General features: G+C 34.6%; 1 protein-coding gene across 5 annotated transcripts; it reads right to left on the reverse strand.

The window, feature by feature from the left end:
* Positions 1-27,908, reverse strand: LOC145636050 (origin of replication complex subunit 3-like). 5 transcript variants are annotated; one of them, XM_081687487.1, is made up of 18 exons: positions 27,740-27,908; positions 27,363-27,608; positions 26,724-26,898; positions 26,084-26,253; positions 25,870-25,997; positions 21,932-22,205; positions 21,768-21,845; positions 18,468-18,541; positions 18,280-18,346; positions 17,787-17,977; positions 12,125-12,194; positions 8,363-8,445; positions 3,116-3,193; positions 2,783-2,858; positions 1,816-1,943; positions 940-1,107; positions 471-640; positions 1-225 (listed from the first exon to the last, which is right to left on the reverse strand). In XM_081687487.1, exons 2-17 carry the CDS (start codon positions 27,597-27,599, stop codon positions 535-537), a joined length of 2,103 nt encoding a protein of 700 aa, XP_081543613.1. In that variant the 5' UTR covers positions 27,600-27,608; positions 27,740-27,908; the 3' UTR covers positions 1-225; positions 471-534. The 5 variants fall into 5 exon arrangements, with proteins under 5 accessions (XP_081543613.1, XP_081543612.1, XP_081543611.1 ...); XM_081687486.1 differs by having other exon boundaries at positions 1-258; XM_081687485.1 differs by having other exon boundaries at positions 467-640.
* Between the last annotated feature and the right edge of the window lie 51 nt (positions 27,909-27,959).

Consider the following 27,959-nt stretch of genomic DNA (forward strand, 5'->3'; position numbering starts at 1 on the left):
TTGAAGAGAACAATGCATAAAGCTCTATTGGCTTCGAAAAGATGTTAACTTGTCCATTAGTAAATAAAAAAAAAATACATACATATCAATAGCATTGTGAAGAGTTAACTTTCTTACAAGCAATAATAGATGAACCAGCAAGGTTCAACCCCCTAACAAAGATCGGCTTCACTTGATAATTTAGCTGTGGCAGGAAGGTCTTCTTAGCACCTCTTTCTCTTAATTCTAAGTGAAGTACAAACAAAAGCATCAGTGAGCCTGCAGATTTTGATTGATATAAAATTACAAAACGGGGAGGATAAACAAAGCATAGAGAATAGAGACGACAACAACAAAGCCTTAGTCCCAAAATGATTTGGGATCGGCTAACATGGATTGTCATAAGGAACCACATTATAAAGAAAAGTGGCCAGTATATAGGCTACCACAATTTGTCACTATGGAGAAAATAGAGACGGTAAAATACCTACAAGATTGGAATTCATGCCAAAGATGCAAGATGATGCACATATAGTAAAACCTTCATGATTCTTGTTACAGTACAAAGGCAACTCTCTGCACAAAATCTGGACGCCTCTTTGTAGGCATTCGTAGTAGTCCAGTGACCTGGAGTTCTGAAACTGCCTTGCAGAAACGTGCTCTTTTGAAAACAAGGTTAAGGATTTCAAGTCAGAATCATTTCAATTTACTGGGATAATTCAGTGGGACTTCTTAGAGGCAGTAAGCACATGACACTGAGATTAATTTAAATAAAATGGAAATCAATACCAGGCTAGAAGAAGAAATTTGAAAGAATTGAAACTACATTATGAGCAATATCACAATTATAGTTCACCAAAGCACCCAAAGGACAAAAGACTTGAGTATTCCATCTTAAAGCACCATCAACATAAGTAATAATATTGATAATTAATTACAAATAAAGAAATCAAAGGATACTGAATTGCTGCTTCACTGAGGTTATTAATATCCTTCTTTTTCTTAGGAGTTGAAGAATGCTTTGACTTACTCCTAGCTTTTGTAGGTGGAGTTACAAGAATTGCCTTGAAAGATTGGAACCAATCGTGAACATTAATGACATCACCATGCTCTTGAGCCAGAACATATCTTCACAAGAGAAAAAAATATATTTCATTTAATGTTTTATTAGTAAATAAAGGGTAAATACAAGTTAATCTCTGAGATTCACAAAATTTGTTTATCACATGGCAATTTTGTAAATAAATCAACTTTTTCCATAAAAGTGGGTCCTACAGGCTACAGTGATGATGACTGGATAAAGTTGTTGATTTATTTACCAAAATGCCATGTGATAAACAAATTTTGTTTATCCCAGAGATTAACTGGGGCTTCCTCGTAAATAAAGAAACTTTCATTCTCTTAGAAATGACACGAACAACCGTTACGTCATCAAGACCAAATTCACACTCTAAAATGATGTACTTCACCCATTGAAAATTTGAGACAGCAAGAGGTAACACAAAAGACTGTAACTTCACCTAATTTAACCAGCTTAGCAAAGCCTTAAACAGATTCCATGTTGTACAGATTCATCAATGCCTTACCTCAGACATACAAAAGGTTGTTTCTAATAATAATTATGAAAAAGAAAAAGAAAAGCAAAAGGGATATAGCATAGACAAGGAAATACGCTCAATAAAAGCAGTAGATCAAGAGCAGCACTAATAATTGGATTACTAAGCAGAAATTAAAGAGGAAAGAAATAAGAGAAAATACAACATTAGCACGCCAGTATAAAAACGAGACAAAAACAGTAACTTAATGTCAGTATTGAATATTGTCAGAACTACTTACGTTATTGAAGTGTCATGAAGTGATGGCAGCAATCTGCTTCCCCTAGTGCTGCAACAGTTGCAGTGCAAATATTTATGGAACTCCAGCAGATCAGCTTGAATTCTTCTTCTAGGATCTCCCAGCAAGGCCTAGCACAGTTGAAAATATAATGCTTAGGCAACTACGATAATAACAAATAGTTGTACACAAAGAATTACCTATCGATTGTCAACAACAATTAATTTATCCCTTGATCAGTCTAGAAAAAGATCAAATTGCTGCCCATAACAAAAAATTAAGTCCTATACACTCAAGGGGACGGGCTATATCCCACTATGAACGAAAAGATGCCCAAGCCAGATCCATTATCCAATCTCTTGACTTGGGCGTGTTGGGTATTGCTTCTTAAATCACAGCAACAATAACGTCACAGTAGAAAAAAGTATATTTTAGAAATTATTTCTTTTTTCAATATTCTTTTCTAGAATATCTGTTGCTCTCCTATTGCTAATTGCCCAGAGCTGCCCACAGATTTGCTACCAGGCATCGATCACAACATTACTTAACAGCAAAAAACCCAAGGGGTCACCTTCTGCACAACTAAAGAGAATTCATGGAAGAGATGGGCATGAGAAAGTTATGGAAAGAGAGACGGAGTGACATATATCAAAGGTTCAAAGAAGACAATAAAACATAACATGTGCCTGATGACTTCCTCCATGAGATTAATCTCCATCATATATATGAGCTAAAAAATTAAAAGCATAGTTAAGCGCAAATGTTCAAGGGTATTAAGGATGTGAAGTTATGAGCTTTGATGGAATAGATAAGACTTAGAAGCCCTTAGGATGACAAGACTTCATTAACCAGAAATAGCCCCAATTTCTATATTTGCATCATACATTTACAAAATCAACATTTCCCTACAGGGAACCTGCAAACATAGAATCCTTTTGGCAAGCATAAATAATAAAAATAAAATACTTACTGTTTGAAGCTTGTCAACTATCTTAAAGCACAAGATTTCATGAAACGGAAAACTCTCAATGGGCTTCATCTGATCTCTGTGCAAACAAACATTTTTTCTAGGAATGTTAGTTTAGTTACACAAAAACCTATCAAAGATATATTTGTCAATCAATTACCAATTAAGACAGCGAGAAGAAGAGTAAATGAAAGATTATCAAACAAATAGCACTTATAAAAAGCTAAGTTTTTCAGATTAAACTTCACCAACTAATACAGAAGCAAACATATAAGATAAGGAAATAAACCCTAGAAAAAATAAAAGTTTGTCTAGCAAAGGGATGATGATCATTACCGAAGCATCCATTCAATCAATGCAACAGCTTTACTGTTCCATAATTTTGGATCTTTAGGTGCATCTGATTTTTGGGACCTGAGAAACAGATTATACAGAAAATTATGGCTCTTGACAATGGAAAGGATAATGGAACAGCTTTACTGTTCCAGATTAATATACTTTAATATGCTAGTGCCTAATGCCTCCAATATCCTAATATGAAAATGATTAGATGCAAACGGCCACCTAAACAAACAATGTAATAAACTATGAGCAACTGCTCAAAAAAGTAAGAACAGTTAAAATATAACGACCAAAGCCTTATTCCCAAAAAGATGGGATCGGCTGCATGAACCAAGAATATATCTCATGTAGTCATCCATAAATACTCTTCATTACTTCTATCTATTGTTACATACTCTTGCATATCCATTTTCTTCAAAGCATTTTTAACTTCCTTCATTAATCATCTTTGGTCTCCCTTGGCTTCTTTTGAAATCTATATTATCCCAACCTCCCACCCACAGATTTGCCAGTGCATCCTCATTTCAGCATGTCAGAAGCCCAAACCAGACTGATTCTCTTGCATATCCATTTTCTTCAAATCATTGGTCTCCTTTGGCTTCTTTTGAAATATTTATCCTCCCATCCTTCCATCAATTATGTCGACATGTCACGTGCCCAAAACCAAAGTTATTGGTTCTCCTTCATCTTATCCTCGATATTCGTAAATCTAACTTTCCCTGAATATATACGATTTTACATCTATCCCTCATCTTAGGAATCAAATTCAATATAAGCATTGCCGGTTCCAAGCTCATATAGAGGATTGTGGTAGATTTGTGACTACCACAAACTCTATCACATCAATAATAATGAAATAATTACATTAAGATTAAAACAATAAGCACCTGACAACATGCCTCACTAAGCATGTTCACATTTTCCTTTTTAGTGACCGATTTTCACACTATCATGATGCAGAAATTTGTTTTCACCAACTGGAAAACAAGCTCCTATCAATACTTCAAAGATAGGATGATGTATAAATAAGACATGTTATTCAGGATGAATTATATAAATAACAATGATTCAAATGTCATATTGGAGTCGGTGATCTACTCTCTCACATTTTCCTTTTTAGCGACCGATTTTCACACTATTATGATGCAGATATTTGTTTTCACCAACTGGAAAACAAGCTCCTATCAATACTTCAAAGATAGGATGATGTATAAATAAGACATGTTATTCAGGATGAATTATATAAATAACAATGATTCAAATGTCATATTGGAGTCGTTGATCTACTCTCTCACATTTTCCTTTTTAGTGACCGATTTTTACACTATTATGATGCAGATATTTGTTTTCACCAACTGGAAAACAAGCTCTTATCAATACTTCAAAGATAGGATGATGTATAAATAAGACATGTTATTCAGGATGAATTATATAAATATCAATGATTCAAATGTCATATTGGAGTCGTTGATCTACTCTCTCACATTTTCCTTTTCAGTGAGCGATTTTCACACTATTATGATACAGATATTTGTTTTCACCAACTGGAAAAACAAGCTCCTATCAATACTTCAAAGATAGGATGATGTATAAATAAGACATGTTATTTAGGATGAATTATATAAATAACAATAATTCAAATGTCATATTGGAGTCGTTGATCTACTCTCTCTCTTGCCTATTTCCCTTCTTATTCGTAAGGGTAGTGACTTAGTGGAGAAGAAATAACTTCTGAAGAAACACAAGGTGTTATGGCCTTAATTAACATGCAAATCCACATGGATACAACTGCTACATTCTTCTCTCCACAAACTGTTTGTCATCGGTGGGTAACTAAAACCAATTCCATACACACACTAGCGACATCAGAAAATTGTTCATAAACCTTAGCTCAGATTCACCTAGGTTATGCCAATATGATTTATATTAAAGATGCTTATTCTTATCTTGTGTACAGGGGACTCAAATAAAAGGTGCTCAGACTCATAACTACATCAGATTTATTCAAGGTCATGCTAAAATATTATGTATCAAAGATGATTGTCCTATTCTCGAGTCTATGACACTCAGACTCAAATACACAGGGACTCGAATACAGAGGTCAGATAAAAGGTGCTATCTCAGTGAAAAAGTTGGGCATTTAGTGAGGATGATTACAGACCTCCTCACTCCTTTGACCCTTATAATGAAAATTTCATGTTCCAAGTTGTTTTCTACTTCATTTGAATTTTCATAAATAGAAGTAGGACACTGCTTTCCTCAAGGTACTGCATCACTACTTCAGTGTACTGGCTGCATTGTTCTCTCCCAACCTCTCCTTAGTATCCTGTAACTTTACCATTGAATGCCTAGAAAGTGCTGTTTGCTACTCCAATTCATTACAGCTAAGAGCGCAGTAATTCCTTTTGACGAAAGATTCCAACTGTAGCCCTTTTATTTATTTATTTTATTTTTTTGCTTAGATTCCAAATTTGCGTAAATAAGCAAAGTAGGAGCATATTATTGATGTTACTTGTACAACTTTTAGCAACACAAATAATTTATTTTGTAATAAAATCCCATCTTCACCTTATCGTATTGCTTCAATTCATGGGTTCTGAGCTACACTATTATTTTATAGATTAAGCAAGTACATATTGTGAAGCAAGGGAAGATGAGGAGATATAGAGCAGAAAGAAGAGGAAGTGAAGATATGATGAAGAAGAGTGAGTAGGAGAAAGAAATACAAGAATGATGGAGGATGTCAATCAATAATTTAATTAATAAATTAAAACAATGCGTTGTACTAAAAACAGTCTTATGAAGTACTTGTTTCTCAAAAAGAAAGGAATATATATCCCAGAGTACTCCCTCTACATAGATGTACCCAGACAACTTTTCGAGCGTCCCAGAAAATTGTGCTCATTTGTAAATCATTCATATTTTGTCATATGATTTTGGACAATTATGCACTCATCAGCACATTATAATATCATGCATGCCCCATTTTTCTTCACAAAAATCCGTGTCATAACTATTAGAGGAGATGAGTTATTTTTGGCTTTTCGCTCTTTTCACACTGGGAAAAATAAAAAGATCACATATTTTTCCTTGTTCATCAATGCTGATTTTATTTTTTGTATCACAAAAATAAATAAAAAATTTACAGGGCCAAAAAGGACATGAGAATGCACTAAAATCTTGGAATCTCCCTATTCCTTAATTTCCCTGAAAAACTCAAAACAAGCACAACTTTTTTGGGATAGAGGGAGTAGTATTTACATTAAATGAAAGAGAAAGTGAAACCCTAACCTTTGGTAGAGACTAGCAGGGTAGCAGGGGAGATAACTAATAAAAAGTCATGGGTCATTGCCTTTTATAGAAATTGAAAGGGCCAAACAAATAAAAACAGAAAGGGGACACTATTATGCAATGAATGGAGTATATACTACCTCCTTTTTATTTTTGTTCAAATCGCTTTCCAATTAGTCCTAATTCCAAATCGAATCCATTTCATTTCATTTTGTCAAGGGCCAAACAAACAAAAAAGAAAAGGGGACACTTATATTTTTGTTTTACTCAATTTTCAATCAAAAACAGATGGAGTACTTACTACCTACTGCTTATATTTTTGTTTTACTCAATTTTCAATCAAAAACTTTTTTCAAATCAGTTCCACTTTATTCCATTTTGGCAAACCCCCTTCATCTTATAGATCCTACCCGACAATAATTACACATTTCCACCCTCTCTTACTTTATCTATCTTTTTTATTCGACTCACCCACCTTTGTATTCCATCTCTCTTACTTTATCCACCAGTATCTTACACCACTAACTTTTTCAAAACCTTTCTTAAACTAAGTATCTATAGTGAATTAGTAATAAAAAACAATACAAAAGGAATGAGATTTTTTTAAAAACAAATTTTGGTTATTAATATATTTTACTTCGTTTTGTCTTCAAGTACCACCTTAAGTTTATCAACTCTTTAATTCAGTATCTTAACTCGGATTTTAAACAATTTATGGCGATGTATTCGGGAAAGTTTTTTTGAAAGGTGGCTTCAATTATACTGGTGTTCATCGGAAGAGAATCAAGCTTCTAAATTATACTTATTTAGTTAGGGAAAATTGGGGAATTTATCAATTTAATTTAATTATTTTATAAATTAAGTCCATATTTTAGTAAATAGCTTCATATTGCACTCATTTTCACAATGTATATTATTATTAGGTTAAAATGACTAATTTTTCATCATATTCAATATGTAAACTTAAGGTTCATATGCAAATTAGAATATTTTGAAAGAGAGTTATTTTCAAAATTAAGTTCACTTACTTCATATTGAACTAATGTAGGCTAAATTGATGCCTTAATATGTTGAATTGCCTCATCAAACCATCTAAGGACAACCAAAAATGGGATAATAACAACTAAAGAGGATGAACATGATAAATAAAGAGGGAGAATGTAACAACTCAAAAAGAGTTAGTAAAATTGAAGGGAAAAAATAAAATAAAATAAAAAATAAAAAAAAAATCAGTTAGTAAGTCCCATATCTGGAAGGAATTCGAGTTAAGGAAGTGAAATCAAATAACTTGATAAACTTAAGATGGTTAAAAAAAAAAACATTTTACATGGTAGTAAAAGCCAAAGCATGGTATTTAAGAAATTAAGAGACGGTAAATATAAAAAATAAAATAAAAAATATAGTTTTCTAATACAGTTGTTAATTTGAAAGGTACTTAATAAAAGAAGGAAAAAAAAAACAGGTCCCACCTAACAAGTTTAAAGCATACTCTCCTACCATGTCAAACCTCCTACTTATCCACAAATGACCTCTTTCTCTCTCTCTCTCGCAATCATGACCAACCACGCACAAACAACAATGGAATTACGAGGAAGGTTGCCCCCTTCAGGCAAGTAATACCCTTTAAAGTTTCATCCAGTCCATTGCCTTGCTTTTGAAATCTAAGGTTTTGAAATGTAAACTCTAGATCTAGTAGACTTGTAGTGTTGAATATTTTTTTCAATTCAGTTTGATAATTATCTCTTGGATGAATTATTTTCTCCCTTATAGGTCCCAGATTCGGTTTCCACAACTGGTCAGGCCACATTGACAACAGTACAGCTGAGCAACTGGCAAAGTCTACCTATCAGAGGTTTGAGCCACCTAATAAACCTGTTAAACATTATCAGAAAAATAGGAGGAACGGAGAAGCTCAGTTAACAACAGCATAGACTAAAGACAGAATCTTACGAGGAATCATACATCAAATCGCTTCCTGAGCTCTTGCTTTCTGCAGTCATCATAACTTGCAGCTCCTTGACTTTATCGCCAATCTATGATATTAAAAAGATTCATGGAGATGGCTGAATCAGGTACAATTTTAAAGATCGAAATTATAGCAAGTGAACATTTAGTATATTTTATAAGTAAGAAAGCATATACTACCTCCAGTCCAAATTACTCGCAACTTTGGGGTATTATTTGTGAGATATAAAATATTCCAAAGTTGAGAGTAATTTGGAACGGAGGTAGTTAAAGCATCCATCAAAGAATTGTCATACACATGTCAAAACATTATACAGAAAGACATTTAAAAAACAGAGGATGATTCATCAAATATCAGTTGGGCAGACCGCAAACTTACAAATAAATAAACAAAAATTCCATGATAAAATGAGGCTATCCAATATATACCTGGAATCATAGTACGAAAATGCGGTTTTGGATGCAATCGCGGAAACGGTCGCGTGATTCGGTAATAGAATTGATGCGTTGATCGCGGATCGTATCGGGGTTGTCGCGTATGAATTAAAAATTATATTTAAGTTTTAAACTCTGTATTTTTACAATGGTTTTTCTCTTAAATTTTGAAAATCTTATATTTTTTACAGAGTATGCCACCATATTTCCCTTTTTACTACTATGTATTCTTATACCCCTCTTTACATTTTAAAATTAAAATCTTTTTTTTAGCGTAGGGCCCTAGTACATTGAAAAAAAAGGGAAGAGAAGGGGTGGGGGTCATGTGGGATGTGAAATAAGAAAAAAGCAGAAGGAAAGAGAAGCAGTGGGGTCAGGTCAATTTGAAAAGAGGATAAAAAGTGATGTTTGTTAATCAGTTGTACCCCATTTTATTTAAAAAGAACTAGACTTTTATGGAGAATTCAGATCTCTCGCCGGAAAAAATGTCAAAAGAGCTTAAAACTCGGTGTTTTAACTTTGGATATTCGCTGGTAACGTTTGATGCGGCCGAATTTTATTTTAAAACGGCCGTACCAGCCGAAATCGCGGAGTATTGTAAAGCAGCGTGCTGTACCGATAAATATCGGAACGGCAGCTTCAAAATCTATTACGTCTCGGGTGATTCGCGACGTAAAGGCCGAGTTTTTATACCATGACTGGAATATGAGCATATCTCAAGCCTTAAGGTTAGAAAAAATGACAATTTGGAATGCTACGTACAGTGCCTATACTTTGTGACGCACCTACTAAATTATATTTACAAAATTGACTAAAGCAGTGGAAGAAAAACACGTCATGCTTGTCAGGCAGCTTAATTAGAATGGATGTTTGAAGTTATACTTCATTACAAGAAAAGATTGATACTTTTATGGAAAATGAGAAACCTTTCTTCCTTGTTAGTTCAGTCTATTTTCACCCAGCAAAGTGCCTAAAGTTGGACCGTCCCAAGTGAAGAGTATTTTACAAAGTCAAAGACACATCTAGTAAGGAGAAGGAATCAAAAGCTTATCAAAAAATAAAATTTCTCTCCTCTCTCCTCCTTCCTCTATCCAAAACCCTAGCCTCCATTGTTGAACTTTGAAGCGGCTTCCATCGGTTTTAACCGGTAGAAAGCCCCAATCCTTGTTTTTTTAAAGTTTTTTTAGGTTTATAATAATGTTGCCTCCTTTAATCCTTTTGGGAGGAACTTTTCTTCCCCGAAAGAAAGGGTTGATGACAAGGGTTTTTCGACATCCTTTGAAAGACAAGGTTTATCTCCTCTTTTCGGGGGAGAAATTTCTTAGTTTTGAATCCATGATATTAGATCTAATGGATTGTCATGAAATTATTTCGTAGCTGAAAAAGTTATCAAGTTTTCGAATACACACAGATGAATCAGAAAGAAAACATCCTCACAGCTACAAAGCATTGTTAGATTGTCTCTCCAACAAGGCTTTATTTTCAAGCGATATAAGCGAGAGATGTTCCACATTGCAAGATCTACTCGACGATCTTGGTTTTAATGAATGAAAATTTTATTTGATTCAATATTTTATGTATTTGCTAACGTCAAATCTCTATTGTATATTTGTAGATGTCGTATGACTTTTAATTAATGAAATATTTTTGCTATTCAAAAAAAGTAAGGAGAAGGAAGGAAAATACACAAACTGACAATTAATAAATCTGCACAAAGACAGTTGGTTAACCTAACAAGTGAACCACCCATTGCAGTCAATTAAAGCCCAGAGAATCAATTTTTTTTAGCAAACTGGATGCTTTGATGAGTGTGAATAGCTTTAGAAAAGAAGACGGGATCCAACTTTGGTTCACAACTTGGTGACATTATATGCAACGAACTATGAGGTGCAGCCTTAAGGTATCATCACTTATGAAAAGAGGCACAAAAAAGGGAAGGCAGACTGTTGGGGCAAGAGGAGTGGAGCAGCAGCAGCACATCAATTTCAGTGGGCAGTCACTTAGCAACAAATGACTGCTGCAGGGGTTAGGTGTACCTGTGCCAGACCTTGCTTTTTGTGCAAGCCTAGCTGGCCTTTTTGCTGATTAAAATTAGCTGTGTACATATATAAAAAGGGGGAGTAGGGATTGGCTTAGTCAGCTATTTTTTATGGTAATTGAATCCTGGACAGTTGTGACCTGAAGTCACCTTGGAGAGTGGTGACCTCAAGCCACCGTTTGTAAGAAAGTTTCCAATTTTATCAATCAAAAAGCAGCCCATTTTTCCTTACTTTTCTTATTGTTTTTTCTTTTTTTATTTGTTCTTCCATTTAGTTGTGAAATATTGAGTGAAAGTAGTAGCAGTTCGTTACATTATCTTACACACTTTCCATCAACATGGATACAGAGGCTGTCTTTCTCCTGTTTTTCAACAAGTTTTTGTTAATGAATTTTATTCCTTTGATAAACTATACTCGGGATATTTTCAGCAAACAATTATTTAAGATCACATAGATCATCCATTCTAAACTTTACAAAACCAAAATAAGAATATATGTAGAATGGAGCAACACCACATCAAGACAAAAGGGAGAAAGATTTTACTCAAGTACATAATCTTATCACATTGTAACTCCAATATATTAGATTGATACCTAAAGCCAAAAGGAGAATTAAAAAGACGAGAATGGAGGAAATTTAGGAGACCTAAATGACACTTTCGCTGCCTAAGCTCCAATCTCTTAAACAAACTTCCAAGCAAAAGATCAGAGCTTCGCATATTTGATATCTTAAAGCTTAACTGATAAAATAATAATTCAAGATATCTCAAGCAAAAATTCAGATCTCTGACAAGTCTGATAGAGAATTAGAGATAAAAGACCTCAGTATATTTTCAGATCTTCCAACTTAAGAATAGTATGTAGTAACAGAAGCTTTGTAAAAATTTTAAGAACGTCCAATAGCAACATAACGGAAAATTTTAAATTGCTAATGATGCTGATTATATTGTAAAATTATGACTATAAAATATGACATTACACCAAGTCTTCTCACTGGAAAAATATCAAACACTAATTTTTAGCAAACTCTCTACCTTTATACATTTCTCATTGGTTTATTTATTAAAAGAGCGTGATGACAATCATCAGAAAAACCCCACCCTTTCTTTTCTGAGAGGTGTGGAGGGAAACATCCAAAAACTGGGCATACAAGGTCAAAAGATGACAAACAGCATATACAGTCTAAGTTAACCAACACATTTGTGCATGACACAGTTATAGTTTCCCATTATATATTCAATCAGCAACAGCCAATAATAAGTCAAAATCATACCTCGCATACGCCATCAGCATGTCTCTCCCAGTTATTAAGCAATTCAGATAATGCTGCTGGTGAAAGATCCCTGGTCAGACACATGTTTATTTATCCAGTAAGGAAACCAAATGAAGTTTAAAAGTATCTCTATAGCATAATCAGAACAAAAGATTATTATATATTAAATAAAAGTAATAACTCAAAAAGAAAAGAAAAAAAGTTTAGAACCAGTAAAGTATGTCATGGTTGTGAATGTGTAGCGGAAGCAGAGATGTGAAAAAGATAATAAAGGCAAGATGAATAATAAAGAGGGAAACAATATTTTACATGTTAAAAATCCTCCAAAAAGGCCAAAAAAACCCTAACGGTGAGTAATACAATAATAATAATAACTCACACTATGACTCACAGACTGAAGGGGATGGTAGATAAGGAGATAGTGTGTATAAGAGTATCTCCAGTCTTTATAATTCCTAGAGAGCCAATTGACTATAAATAATCTCTACAACCCAAAATTTTGGGGAACACTCATAGAGTGTATTAGAGGATTGGAGCCCTGGAGGAACATTAGAGTATGTAGGTGGATTGGATGCTCCCAAATGATGCCTAGCATACCATATTTTTAATTGACGTATGGTGGTGGAAGAAGTCTGTAGGGGAAGAAACATCTACACATGCATGCTCCTTGTATTTCTAGGGGTGAGCAAAATTGGGTACCCGGTTGAAACCATCGAAACCGGTCCCAGAACTGGTTAGTACCAGGTCAAACATTATTGGAACCGGTCCCGGAACCAATTCCAATACTAGGTACCCGGTACTTTAAAAATTGTTTAAAATCCCCTTTAAACTGCCAATAATAATAATAAATATATTTATTAGCTATCGATAAATTACATAGCATATCAACGATTTGCAAAGTATAAACTCCTCAATTTGCTCCATCTTTGTTGTTGTTGTTCCATCATCATTAAATTCATCATCAACAACCGATTTTTGCGAAATATGCTCAAAGAATGGTAAAAATAATGATAAAGCTGCTAGCTTAAATTAAATCAAGGCCATATAATAATGTGGAGAATAAATGAAAGAGCAAATTAAAGAAAACCAGTGATGTAGAAAGAATGGCTGATGTGTTTAAAAGGATGAAGATGAGAGCATAGAGAATGAAGAAGAGTTTAGATCTAGGGTTTGAGCATGTGAGGTGGCTGAATTTTCAAGTGGGTATAGCTTTTAGAGTTTAAGTGGGCTGGCTATTACAATATGCGCATTAACGCAAAACTAAAAGTCCACCAGATTTACTATGCATGTCCTTAAACTTTAGAACTGGAAACCCACCCGGTACCAATCCAAAAAATCATGAACTGGAACCGGACCCGATTGGAACCAATTCCAAGAATATGGAATTGGATCCAGTTCCGAGTCCGGACCCGGTGGGTTCAAAGCAGTTCCGGGTCCGGGACAGAGTACCCACTTTTTCTGCTCACCCCTATATATTTCCACATAAATCTAGAAGTTTCATTAGAATTCACAAATGCTAGTATCTTCCACAATTTTCCGCCAATATATACTAGAATCTCTAGAAACCTTGAGACATGGATAATTGGGCTTATGGATTCGGGCAACATTATACACAACACAGTAGTATGGGCTATGAGCACAACTGAATAAATAATTATTTGCATAGAAATTCCTACATGAGAATGTATTGTGTACTTGAACATTAGGATATAGATAGCTTTAAGGGAAAGGGTGACTTTAATGAGATTGGGTAATTGGACATTCAAGAACCACCATTTGTAAACCAGGTTTTTGCAATTACCCAAAAATCCTCCGAGAACATTATTTTGATACACATAAGTAGTAGCTTTTACGTGTGATGAGGTCCAAATAAAAAGCAAATTATCTTAACGATATTGTATCACCAATCGTAAGAAGAGATTAACTACAAAATTCTAGCACATTGAAGTTATCCAACCTTGCTGAAATTATTGTATAGTAGTCATGTTACATGCTACCACCAACCTTATACAAGCTTACAATAAATTAAAAAAATAAAATAAAAAAAGGGAAAATTTATGAAATGACACGTGTAGCAATGTCATTGGACAGATTTTTTTAACAATTTTTTTAAAAAAATACTTAAAATCAACGTTACATGGGTTACATGGAACGCGGAACGTTCAGAACTTGGTACGAGAACGTGGAACGTTGCTTTTAGAGTTCGCGGAATGTATGGTCCTTATTTTAATAGGGTTTTTTAAATTTTTAATTTTATAGATTAATATTTACCGTAAATTAATTACATATTCGTTTTTTAAAAAAAATAAAAAAAATAATAAGATAAAGCTAGAATTCTGGAAATTGTAATTAATGTATTACCCGATTTCCCATGCTATATAGTTATACATAGTATAAAATAAGTTACTGAAAACTGTGTAGGCAATTTTCAAAAAAAAAAAAAAAAAGAAAGAAAAGGGGATATGGGGGTCCACAATCTTTATTTATTGCTCAAGACTTGTTTATTTACATGTTTCTTCATCACCCTCCTCCACTGATAAAACTTTTAAAAAGCTTTCAATTATACCCGAAATTATAAACAAATAATAACCCAATTGTAACTCAAGACCTGCGACTTAGATCTTACTAAAATTGGGTTCTCCGTCATCGACCGACGAACCTGATCGCAAACCACCGCGAACTGGAACGCGTCAAATCCGCGTTTTGGTACGGACGTTTCGGTACGGGGAACGCTATACCGTCCTGCGTTCCAAGTAACACTGCTTAAAATTTTTTTTAAAATAAAATAAAATAAACCCTCCCTTGCTCGACGGCACCCCTCTTGACCAGATCCACACACCAACCACACAGCTCCTTCCTCTTAACCACCTTCCTCCCACCCTACAACCCTCCTCCCTCCCCTCGAAAACCCTCCTCTTCCCACCGGTCGGCGCCCAACCCACATCCACTGAACCCATTTCGCGCCTTAAAAGATCATCTCCACCCCCTTCCCTCCTTAAACCACCACCCGAAAACTCTAAAACTCCCAAATCAAGTGGTGGTTTTAGGATTCAAAATTCCATCAAAACCCGAGAACTCTACCTTCTCCGCCGTTGAAAAACCTAGAAGATCCTCTCAAAATTCAACAACCCAAGTCAAACGACCCCCCCAACAAAAAAACCCATCTTCACAATCTTCAAATCTATGCTTACATGCCCTAATTTGTACAAAACATCCCCAAAATGCCTTCTCTTCTGCGTTTGTTTCCTGTTTCCTGATCCTTTTCGAATCTGATTACGGTTGTAATCCGACACTTCTAGCTTGTGTGAGCTATGGTGGAAGGATGAGCTTGTTGGGAGAGAATTGTTAATCTCTCAATACATTTCTTGTGTCGGTGTCTCGGTGGCCACCGGCGATTATGGGGTGGCTGTCGGGGGAAGGGTTTTTTTCTTTTTTTTAATTTCAGTTCTTTCTTTTGTTTAAAAAAAATTTAAGTTTTTTAATTTAAGTGTTTTTAAATCATTATTATTAAAAAAAATGTTAAAAAAAAATTAAATTATTTTAACTTATCACACATGTGACACGTTTTTTGTTCCACTTTTGAAAGATGTGTATCAAAGGCCGTACCATTTTAAAATAATCCAAAGGTTGTTCTATTATTGGAAGACCGCTCAAAGATCGTGTTATTCTTGGCAAATTTTCATAAAAAAAATAATAAGAAAAATTATAAAGGCAAATGTCCAAAATATTTACTCCGACTTCAATATACTCCCTCCGTATTTTCTTTAAGAGTTACACTTTCCTTTTGCGACTGATTTTTTAAGTGTCACACTTCTTTTTTTTTTTTTGGCACCTACTCAATTTAAATATTAGTTTTCTCTCCTCTCACGATCCCCACTCAAACCACTTCTACTTCTTTATTATTTATTTCCCTCTCGCATAACTCACTTTTTTATAAAATATAACTCCACTATCTTTTCTTATATTAATTTCCAAATTACCCACCTACATCTTTTATATTCAATTCAAATAATTTGCCGACAACTATGTGTCATTCCAAGTGTAATACTGAAATAAACGGAGAGAGTATGATCATTAACCAAATCAATAGTCCGTCCGTCTCATATTACAAAGCCTATTTGGGTTATTTCACGGAAATTTAGGAGGATGTTGATTCCTTAAATCTATTGATTGGGATTACATATGTGCATGTGGGGTTAGAGAGAGAGAGAGAGAGAGAAAGAATTTGAAAATTATTGAAGAGATGGAGAGAGAAAGTGTTGGGATTGATGTCAAAAGACATCATTAGTACCCAAAAAAAATTAAAAAAAAAAGATGACAACTCATCAAAAAGAGGGTACTATTGTCAAAAAGTACAACCTATAAATAGAAATAGGCTTTTAATTTTGGTTTACCCAAAAAGGAATACTCGATTTGTGATATGAGACGGAGGAAGTACTATTTTTTCAGACTCCTTGCAAATTAACCATAAATGAAAATATATGATTTGAAGTTATTTAATAACCTGACAAGTGCATTAACTTGTAGGATCTGCAGAAAGAGAAATCTTCTTGATCAACTGTGAATCAGTAGTATCAAAAAAAGATCAGCTTTAAACTGCTAGGTATAACAACTTTTCTGGCTCACATGTATCACTGTAAGGACAGACTAGTGCAGTAACTTCGCTATAGCTTGAACCCTAGCTAAGGGAATGCCAATGTTGAAGCAAATACGTATTACCAGTTTACCACAGCTTGATTTTAAAATAAAGTCATAAAACCCAAGTCTACCTAAAGTTCAGGCAAGTATTCAATTTGTCACGCTCAAGAGTCATGAATCATTAAGACAAAGGAGTTTTATTTGAGTTCCAATAGTTGCTAGCTAATTACCACCAATGATTACACAATATAGATCTTGCCATAAGCAGTGATGAAATGTTTGGAAAGATAAGATGTACTAAAGTCAATACTGACAAGACCAAATGCTACTACAGCAGCATGTATCTCACTAATAGCAGAGTTGGGTATAGATTATTGCAGTTTGCCACCTTACTCATTTCCAACTAAGAATTAAAAGGAAGGCTAATCATTATATATTAAATCACAAAGAAATAAAACCAAAGGGACAATACAAAAAGCCCACACATCAGATGGAGAGGACACAGGTCAGCATAACACCTAGGCCACAAAAAATTATAACAATAAGCATCCTGCCCCCTCAATCAGCATTCAATGCGTCGAAAAGAATTTAATTCATTGAAACCACATTCACAAAAACACATACGTGACACTGAACATTACTTTCCTATATCATATGTAGGATTTAATTTACTTCTTATCCCCCCCCCCCCCCCTCTTCTCACTCCACTCTCAACACAAATTGTATAAGTATAGATACATGTTAGAGGATGATGTTAGAAAAAAAAAATGAATAACACCAGTTCATTAGGTGAGTTTTGCAGTGTAGTCTACTGTGTAGGGTTCTTAGTACAACACTTCTGTTAAGCTAAGGTACAATTCAGGATTGATGAAAGATAGCCCCCATGAACTCATATAAACTCACCTATGAGTTCTACATTCTCTAGGTTCATTTCTGATGACTAAATAATGCACAAGCTGATGACACATAAATCTTGCAAATCGATTACCACTTAAATTAATTTTCAGAAAAATATGATACCTACCTTACCTTATTCACTGCTTTAAATATGTAAGGTCTTTTGGGAGAGTCATCATATTGACTAGATAAACACCCATTCCTTAAAGATCTCCCATGCTTATAAAAAGTCCCAGATTTATGAACATCTGGATCAAGGGCATCACAATACAAATCTAACAGCTGCACATTTTGGTGCTTTCCAGCTTCATGTAAGCACTGCAATTAGATCAGTAACATCAAAATCTTTGGTTTCATATTCCCCAATCAGATCAGTAACATCAAAATCTAAATGCGTGAAGCTTAATAGAAGGTTAGTATGAGTAAATCCTACTATTAATGCAGAAAGTATAGTTAATTAATATTTATAACGAATTGAGGACCCACAAAATCTAGAGCAAATGTATACTCACGTAAAATTTTAGTCAACAGCCACAATTGAAAACAAGACTACGTTTTCGATTTAAACAATATATACAAAACTAATGAAAGAAAACAGAAGGAGAAGCTTGACAACTCACCTTGACTACTGTGATCCAGCGTTGGTGGAATCTCTTTAGCTCGCCAATAGCATGGATCAAGTTTTCACTGGTTAGTTCACCAACATCATAACATTAATAAGATGGATGAATTCTTAGTATCAAGAGCAAATAGAAAATCTAGGAAAAAAATAAAATTAAAATAATGGCATCCCTACATAGTACCATACCCTCTGCAAGAAAGTTGTGAAGAATGTTTCAACATGATATCCTGAATAAACGCATGTTTCTCTTCCCATATTTCCTACACGTGAGAGAACTCAACAGAAAATGCAACGTTAAGGGTTTCGAAATTCCTAACATAGCATTACTGAAAGGCAACTCCAAGCAACACTAAGGCTAAATACACTCTAGAATATTTTATCCACATAATAGGCCTCTACAATAGACAAGACAAGATGTCAAGGATGCTTGTAGCCTTGATCAACCATGATCGACAAATAGAGTATCATGCAATACATGCAATTTTTGCTTTTACAAGATAAACAAGTCAACCAGATGATGATGCATATTAAATAAATAGCAAGGATCATGCTAATACTATGCGATGCCTATTATTCTTGATCAAAAGTTTATTTAATAAAAACCAAGGTGGTCTTACATACATACTTTCTAGTTCCTTCTTTTCAAAACATCTCAGCAAAATAAATAATAAACAAGGTAGGCTTACAAAATAAACTTCGGCAAATCATTGACCAACGTTTACAAGTTTATAATGTGGGAACTAAGTTTTAAAGTGCACAAGATGCACACGCAAAAATCCTTGGAGCCTAGGCACAAGGCAAAGAGGCACGCCTCCACTTTATTTATATAATAATATTAAAAAGAATTATGAGCGAAGGTGAAAGAGCCATGTGATCGATACCTAGGATTTTACAAATGGAATTGGGGGATATGGGTTTTCTCTCTCCTTATTAAATCTGAATGTTGAAAAGTCGCTGATGAATCACATTTATATAGGATTTATAGGCACGTTTATGCTAAGTTTATAGTAGTTTTTTAGGTCTTTTTGTTGCTTTTTAGGTCGCAAATGCATAAGTTGTTTGATAACGCTTCGTTTGTGTTTTTCTTAATGTTTCAAGTGATTTGATAGTCATTTGGACGCTTTCGAAGTGTTTGGAGTTGATTCGGATGATATTTAGATGGAAGCCAATGAATTGAGTTTCTTAATTGGAGATCCCATGTTGTGGATGTTGATTTTGATTAATATATGCATGAGACATGAGTATAGCATTCACAAGGGTCGTTATGCACTTTACGGAAATGAATTTGAGTTAGAAACGAAGATTTGCAAAGAATCAAAAATGACCTTTGCTCACTATTTTGATCATATCTTGAGTTCTACAGATCGGTTTTCTCTCTCCTTAGTAAATCTGAATGTTGAAAAGTCGCTGATGAATCACATTTATATAGGATTTATAGGCACGTTTATGCTAAGTTTATAGTAGTCTTTTAGGTCTTTTTGTTGCTTTTTAGGTCGCAAATGCATAAGTTGTTTGTTTTGTGCTCTATGACGCTTCGTTTGTATTTTTCTTAATGTTTAAGGTGATTTGATGGTCATTTGGACGCTTTCGAAGTGTTTAGAGTTGATTCGGATGATATTTAGATGGAAGCCAATGAATTGAGTTTCTTAATCGGAGATCCCATGTTTGTGGATGTTGATTTTAATTAATATATGCATGAGACATGAATATAGCATTCACAAGGGTCGTTATGCACTTTACGGAAATGAATTTGAGTTAGAAGCGAAGAAAAACGAAGGTTTGCAAAGAATCAAAAATGACCTTTGCTTACTATTTTGATCATATCTTGAGTTCTACGGATTGGATTGAAGCGATTCAAGTTGCATTGGAAACTAGACTTGAAGAGCTTTCCAATGATAGGTCGCACGCCTCAAGAAGCTTCCTAAAACAGAAGTTACAGGCGTTTGAATCCAAGCGATGCAGACAGCCACCCGCGGGATGTTGCTGCGCCCCTGTCTCGCGACCACTCGACACCAGCCGCAGCTGCTAGCCCGCGGCCACCGGCCTACGCCCGCACGTCTGGTCAAGCGGCCTTGAAGCCTCGAGTAGCTTTTTCATTCCACATCGTCACAAGTCTTCGGGTCACGTCATCTTCTATCATCCAATAATAATTCAACTTATGTAATCTTTATTTTCTTATTTCTTTTCTTTATTTATTTTTAGATTAGAATTTAGGAAGTTTATAAATACTCAAGGGATTATTATTTTCCCTTATGCCTTTTATATCTTTTATTATTTTTACGTTCTTTTTAGTTTTCTCTCTACCCCTAGTTTTTCATGGACAAATCCATGGAACTTGAATTTGTTGCTTTAATTCAGAGGTAATTTTATTTCTCTACTTTAATTATGTTTTCTTTATTAGATCTAAATGTAATTATTTCTTTCATGTTTGAGTAGTTTTATTTCTAGGGTTTGGGAATCCATGTTTATACTATGAATCGTGATTGGTATTTTTAATATTTTGATTATTGATTTCTCTAATTGATGGTGTTTCCTTATTAATCTTGCAACCTGATCAATTGTTTGATTAATTCTTGTTAATAAGAGTTTGAATCGAAAGATCTTACTTTTAAAGGCTTACTTACAATTAGCAATTCTGATTATGTTAGCGACCGAACTACATATGTTGAATTGAGAGCGTTAAGACCCGACCGTAGGCTTAGCAATTGCTCTAGATAATTGATTGATTAAATTGTTATTGATATTTGATAGATTTAGAACTATAAACATGGTGAACCCACCCTAGGTCTATTTATTATTTATTTTATCCCACTTTTATTTTAGACTATATTTTTATCCCAATTTCGTGACATAGTTTAGTTTCTCCATACCTTGAAAGCTAGATTGAATAGCCATCTCTATGTGGATTCGACCCTACTTACCCTACTACATTGTTAGTTGGTTTTGTTAGGAATTTATTTTTGACAGGTGTCAGTCGCGTGGTGTTTTTCTTTTTTTATCTACATCAATAATGACACTGACAACATAAGGCACAAAAGGGGAGAGGGGGGGGAAGAACCTAGTAAAAGCACGTAGGCACCGCCTTTCGTAGATCTTTGCGCCTGGAAGAGCTCAGCTCTCGCACCTTGCACCTAGGGGGTGTCTAAGCCGCACTTTTAAATTAAGTGTGGTTATCGAATGTATTACAGTATTCTGAAATGAAAGAAATATAATTTCACAAGATAAGCCAGTTGAATAATAGTGGCAAAGAAAAAATTGTATATTATGTGATTAAAGCAGCACCAAAAAACATGACATTTTGTTGCTTTGCAAGACGATCTTTTGCATGAATTTCTTCAATAATATGATCATTTGTGGACCAAAACAGTCCAGAAGAAAATAAACAAGACAGTTATCAATATCATCAGAAAAAAGAGCAGATTATCATACATGCAGTAATATGAGGTGAAAAAAATTTTAGATTATTGGAGTGGGTATAAACCAAACCTGAAAATCATCTTCAGCATCTAAGTCTTTTAGCAAGAAGCTTAAAGGCTCGGACGAGAAAAGTAGCATACAAGATATCTAGGAAGGAGAGAAAAAGGGCAATCATTAAAACACACAATGTAAAACTTCAACTTAATAAGCTGCATTGGAATTAGGTGTTGTACCTTTAAAGATCTGATAAAAGAAGTCAAGGTACCATCATGTTTCGAAAAATAATCTTTCATAAAAACAGCCACCTTGTGGCCAACATTAAACCTTGAACAAGGCCTTAAGAGAACAGCTTCAGCAATAGCATCCATTCTTTGAGCTGGAGATCCCAAGACAAATTTACAAGTGCGTAGACACAATAATGCATTTGAAGATAGCAAATTTTCTGGCGAATAAAGCGTCGTTGTGACCCCCATTACTACGATGACTGGTATTTTAACCACCCATTTGCTGGAAAAAAAAATGAGCAAGACTTAGAAACTTAGGTCCAATGGAAGCAAAAAATTAAGTAATTGAATACCAAAGTGAAAGAAGCATCTATTCATCATTTACATAAGACCAAAAATAATTAATTTCTAGAAAGAAAAAAGACCAGCATAGAGGGAAAATGAGTTGATACGTTCACGAACTACTCGCGAACAATCTCAATCAAAACTCGATTATAACTCAATTGTTAAGGTAATAAACAAACTTGAATAAAACTCTTATGCTTGTTAAGTAAATGAGTCAAGCTTGAAAAACTTCTTTTCGACTCATTAATGTTCATGAAAAGCTCGTTTAGTTCTTATGTGACTATGTTCATGTCTAATTATAACTTATTCAAAGGTTAATCAAAATCAAAAAAAGTACATGAAATATTAATTATTTTTACATACTTAAATATTTTGTATACAAGAAAGAAAAAAAAAAAAACATTAAATAATAATAACAATAACAATAATAATAATTCACGAAGGTCATTGCATCCGCGGAATCCACTTTCTCCTTATCTCCGCGTCAGGTTGCCTTATGGAAGTCCCAACGGGGGATCACTCTTCGGCCTGGTTGCGGACGGTTCCAATATCGGGTTTGGGTAAGACTATGAATGGTAAGACTTACCGTAGTGTTCTTTGCTACCAACTAGGTGTTTCTTTGTTCTCCGTTTCAACACCGTGTTCTGCTTGCTCAAGGGTTTTTTATGGGGATAATTATGGGGATCATGCAGTGTCTTGATCTGGGATGGTGGGTATTAAACATCGTCATAACGTTGTTCGTGACACCCTTGTTGATATTTGTTTTCAGTCAGGGATTTCTGCTCGAAAGAAGGTTAACGCTGGGTTGTCCGGAGGGAACGATGGAGCAGTGTCTTTGTCTCTTTATTCCTGGGATAGAGGCCTTGATGTATGTGTTGACTTGACGGTCTTCACCTTCGACACAATCGGGGTTATCTGACTTCGTTCCTCGTCGTGTTGTGTCGGCGGCAGCTCAGCGGAAGCGCGACAAGTATAGGGCGCGTTGCAGGGCTATTGGCTATGGTTTTCTTCCTTTCTCTTTTTCTTCGTTGGGAGAATTAGAGAAGGATGATATTGCGTTGTTGAAGCGGGTACAGGCGTTCGCTCAGGATATTAGTGCTCGTGCAGCTGCAAATTAAAGAAAAACTATCATTCCTATATAAAAACAAAACATATGAAATCGAGTATCAAGTTCCAACCCCATACCACCTAGGTTTCATTTTTCATTCCAAACACATACCATTGTTTGAACCAAACGCCCTTAGGCATTTAGCTTAAAATTAATAGCTTCCCAAAAGTTGAAATCTTTTAATGAGTGTACCCAACTTTAGAGAGCATAGCATAATCCATGCTAAGAGATCCAAATTTTCAGCAGAATCGGGTTTGCTATAACTAGAGGGGTGGGGGGCCAGATTGGCAGATTGTATCTCGGCTTCCCACCAATTTCTTGTAAATTGATTGACTTTGTAGGTTTTCTGATATTTATAATAATAATAATATTAATATTATTATTATAAAAATAAAAAATAATAATAATAAAAATAATAATAATAATAATAATAATATTACAATAATAATTATAGAAGCCCTGGGCGAAGCCATTTTTGGGGCCCAGATTGATTCTCGGCTTCCCACTAATTTTCTATAGGTAGTATAATTTTGTATGTTTTTGAGATATAATAATAATAATAATAATAATAATAATAATAACAATAACAATAACAATAATAATAATAATAATAATAATAATAATAATAATAATAATAATAATAATAAAATAATAATAATAAGAATACAATAAGAATTATAGAAGCCTATTCAAGCACAAGCTAGCTCAAACACTAATACTTCTTTCATTAAATTTTATAATTACACCACTTTCCATTTTCTACCATCCAAAAATAATTGTTCCATTTACTTTTAAGCTTTAACAAAAGTCAATATTATCCTTACTTATCACCCTCAGTCCCTCATACGACCATACTCTCTCTCTCTCCTTCCTAACTTTCTCTCCCTTATAGTCCCCTTTCATCCATCCCCAACCTTACAAGCCCACCATGAAAGCACCAACCCACCACCAACAACAAAATTACCACTAGTGTCCAACTCCAACGACTTAATGAGATGTCACTTACTCTATCTCCTCCAAATGTGACCCATTCACCTTTCTCGTCCAACGTTTCAATCTCCTTCACTCCATCCATCCCCATCCTTACAAGCCCACCATGAGAGCACCAACCCACCACCAACAACAAAATTACCCCTAGTGTCCAACTCCAACAACTTAATGAGATGTCACTTACTCTATCTCCTGCAACCCATTCACCTTTCTCGTCCAACGTTTCAATCTCCTCCACTCCAATAAATGGTGGCTTTGTGGGCTTGAATAGTCTCATCTCTCTCATTGCCTTTTGTTAAAATAATAATACAGACAAGTTTAATTCGTGTAGATGGTGGGTTTGGACATTTAAGTGTTGCACAAACTATATACTCTCTCTGTATTTTATTACATGCTCCACTTCCATTTTGTGGTCGTATTTATTACTTGCTCTATTTCCTTTTTTGGAAACATAAAACATTACTTTACTATTTTCCTCCCCACGAGTGGTCCCCTTATATCATACTTTAATATTTTTAATATTCTTTCTCCTCCCCACTTATACTCACTTTTTCTTTTTTAGATTTTTTTTTTTTTATTATTCAGCCAACCCCACTTCCATCATACTTTATTACTTTCCACTATTCCTCCAAAAACTCCACGGATGGAGAAATGGAGCAAGTAATAAATCACGAAGGGAGTAGTAGATTCGTGTTGTAGGCTTGGTTAAGCTCAATTTGTTAGGGTTATGAGTTTTGGTTTGTGATGATGGTCAATTTGGGTAGGCTCACTTTGTGATGGTGGTGGTTTTTGTTTTGTGATGATTAAGTTTAGGTGGATGGTGGATGGTGGATGTGGTTTTAGATGAATTCAAGCAGTAACAACAGTTGTTTTGTGGGTCAAGTGAACTTTAGTAGTGATTTTATAAAGGTGGTGGGTGTGCATGGCGGTCTAAGCAAGGGTGGCAGCAATAACTACTGGTGAACTCCTCAATTAAACCCCACATGGACTCTCTAACTATTTGTTTTAGTTCCATGGCTCTTTTGTAATTTACAAGTTACAACACCTACAAGACATTTCTTAAAAGTCGTACCATTTAGAAATGGAACTATTACGAAAAAACAAAGGAATAATTCTTATGAACCTTAGCTCCAACAAACTAAAAATGAGCCTGACTGGGCTGACTCAGTTCATTTGCAACTCACCAACATGAAGCAACAAATATATCAGCTTGATTGCTTTGTTTGATTAACAAAAAATTAATATCTCGACTTAACCGGAATTTGCCACTGGCCAATAACTATTAAGAAACAAATTTGGAGGACATCATGGATTAAAAGTAAAAATGTTTTGGTATAAAGCTAGCTAAGATAATAGACTGCAGACATTGCTTCAGAATGCAACTGATATGCATTGATTGGCTTTTGAAACTATGAAAAATGAAATTTCCTCAGATGTGTTAAAAGTGAATGAAATTATATCTCCTTCTATCTTTCCAACAAAGGATGGGCAACAGCTTAAATACCTTAACATCAAAATGAAATTGGACAACACGGAAGCACAGCATCTCTCCATGTCCTCAATGATTATGACTACTGGTGTAGACTCCCTTTGTCCACAGTACCATGATGCCAGAATGGACATATCAGCATCCTGCACAGAAAATATAAAAGTAACTTTTAAAGGTAGATTAAGGCTAGAGAATCTTTTGCAGCATGCATATAATACAAGGTACTTACATCCAGTGCAACCTTCAGAAACTTTCTCAATAAACAACTCAAACAACCACCAATCCCATTCTTAGCTGAGAAGTCCAGTGATGACATATTAGCTACATGGCAGCCACCAGACTTCAAGTGATTGCCAAGTTCTTCAAAGGTAAGTTGATCATCAACAAACTCCATATTTTCTGCAGACAACATATAAAATTTCGTTGTTGTTAACTTTGAATTATTTAAATTATTATGTTGTAGTCACTTGTCAGTTACTTGATAGTCATACTGATAGTAGTATATAGTTAAAAAGGCATCACTATATATGATAATCTTATTAAAATTCATAGAGAGAGTTTGGAAATCTCAAAAGCTCCACACCTCTATCTTTTTGAGAAAACAATCAAATATTCAAGTATACATCTAACAATAATAGACCTCCCATTTTAAAGTATACAATCTACTTTAAGCAGGTTATTCCTCTCTAATATTTATACTAAATTAATCCCCTACACTCACGCATCCAATTTATTCTCTCTACATGTTCTCTCTCCAGGCCACTTGCTACTTAATAATTTAAGAAAAGTAGTATCCTGTATGAACTACAGAAACTTGTACAGATGTAACACCGTGTTAGCACAAATAAAGACTTGGGTAGAATTATTACTGGTATATACGAGCCCAGTGTAGATTTGTTTCGACAAGGCATCAAGGGCTATAGGATATGGATGAGTGGTTTCAGCATAGCCCGGTTCCCCACATGATCTCACTGCTTTAAATGATTGATGAACCCAAGAACTCACTTCATTAAATATGCTTAAGTTGATTTCCTTGAGGACACCCTGTAAAAAATTAAAAAAAAAAATTAAAAATTAAAAAAAAAAAAAAAAAAAAAAAAAAACCAATGGTTAAGGAAGAATACCAATTTAGCATGAAGAAAGGTTGCATAAATTATTTCAAAATATTTATACATAAAATTTCAATCAAGGAAATCCAAATTTCAAAATTTCAACCTGCTTACTCTTATAGTGCGACTTAAATGAAAGGCATACTTCCTCTGTTCTTTCCTAATCGTAACATTAGGATATTTAAACTATCCATAATTAACTTTGACACATTATTTACTAACACCATATCATTCCCCCATTTTATTTCCATTAAGATTCAAGTACATTCATAGTATATCTCCTATCCTAGTTCTAATCCAAACAAATACCTTAGGAAAGTGTAAGATGTCCAGCAAATTCTCTAAAACAATAACTATATATTATACATACACATTCAGTAAAAGGGGTGTGATAATTACCTTGATGGTGGTGTCAATGTTGGACCACACATAATGAAAAGCACTAATTCTCAAATTATATAGATAACGATCATCAAACTCATTCACAGCTTCTTCATTTAATTTCCTCTTGGATTTTGGCCGCCACAAAGAAGAAGAAGAACAACCCCTGTGAAGAACAAAGAAAGCAGGCCCGTCCCTGAGGCAGGGCAGGAGGGGCGGCAGCCCTGGGCCCATGGAAAAGAGCTCTGATTTCATAGTTAAATCCTAACATTAAAGTGTTATGCAATACATTAGCAACCAAATTTGATTCATAATTATAGGAATATTTGATTCAATTATCGATCTCATAATTTCAGAGATACTTGATATGATGATAACAAATACAAACAACTTACCTCAGAAGTTGCTTCAATGGGGGATACAAAAACTAGATTCAACGGAGAACGCCAACTGCGCTTCAATGGAGAACGTTGAGTGCGCTTCAATGGATATCTCACTAGTCTGAGAGAGAGCAATCTATGAAACCCTTATGGCCTGTCAGGGCGTCACAGTTATTAAAGGGATAGATCCGTCTAATAATAATAAATAAATGAGACCTTTTTAAGGGTTTAAAGT

This window comes from Chenopodium album, chromosome 6 (genome assembly GCF_948465745.1).
Source record: "Chenopodium album chromosome 6, dcCheAlbu1.1, whole genome shotgun sequence".
Classification (NCBI taxonomy): Eukaryota; Viridiplantae; Streptophyta; class Magnoliopsida; order Caryophyllales; family Amaranthaceae; genus Chenopodium; species Chenopodium album.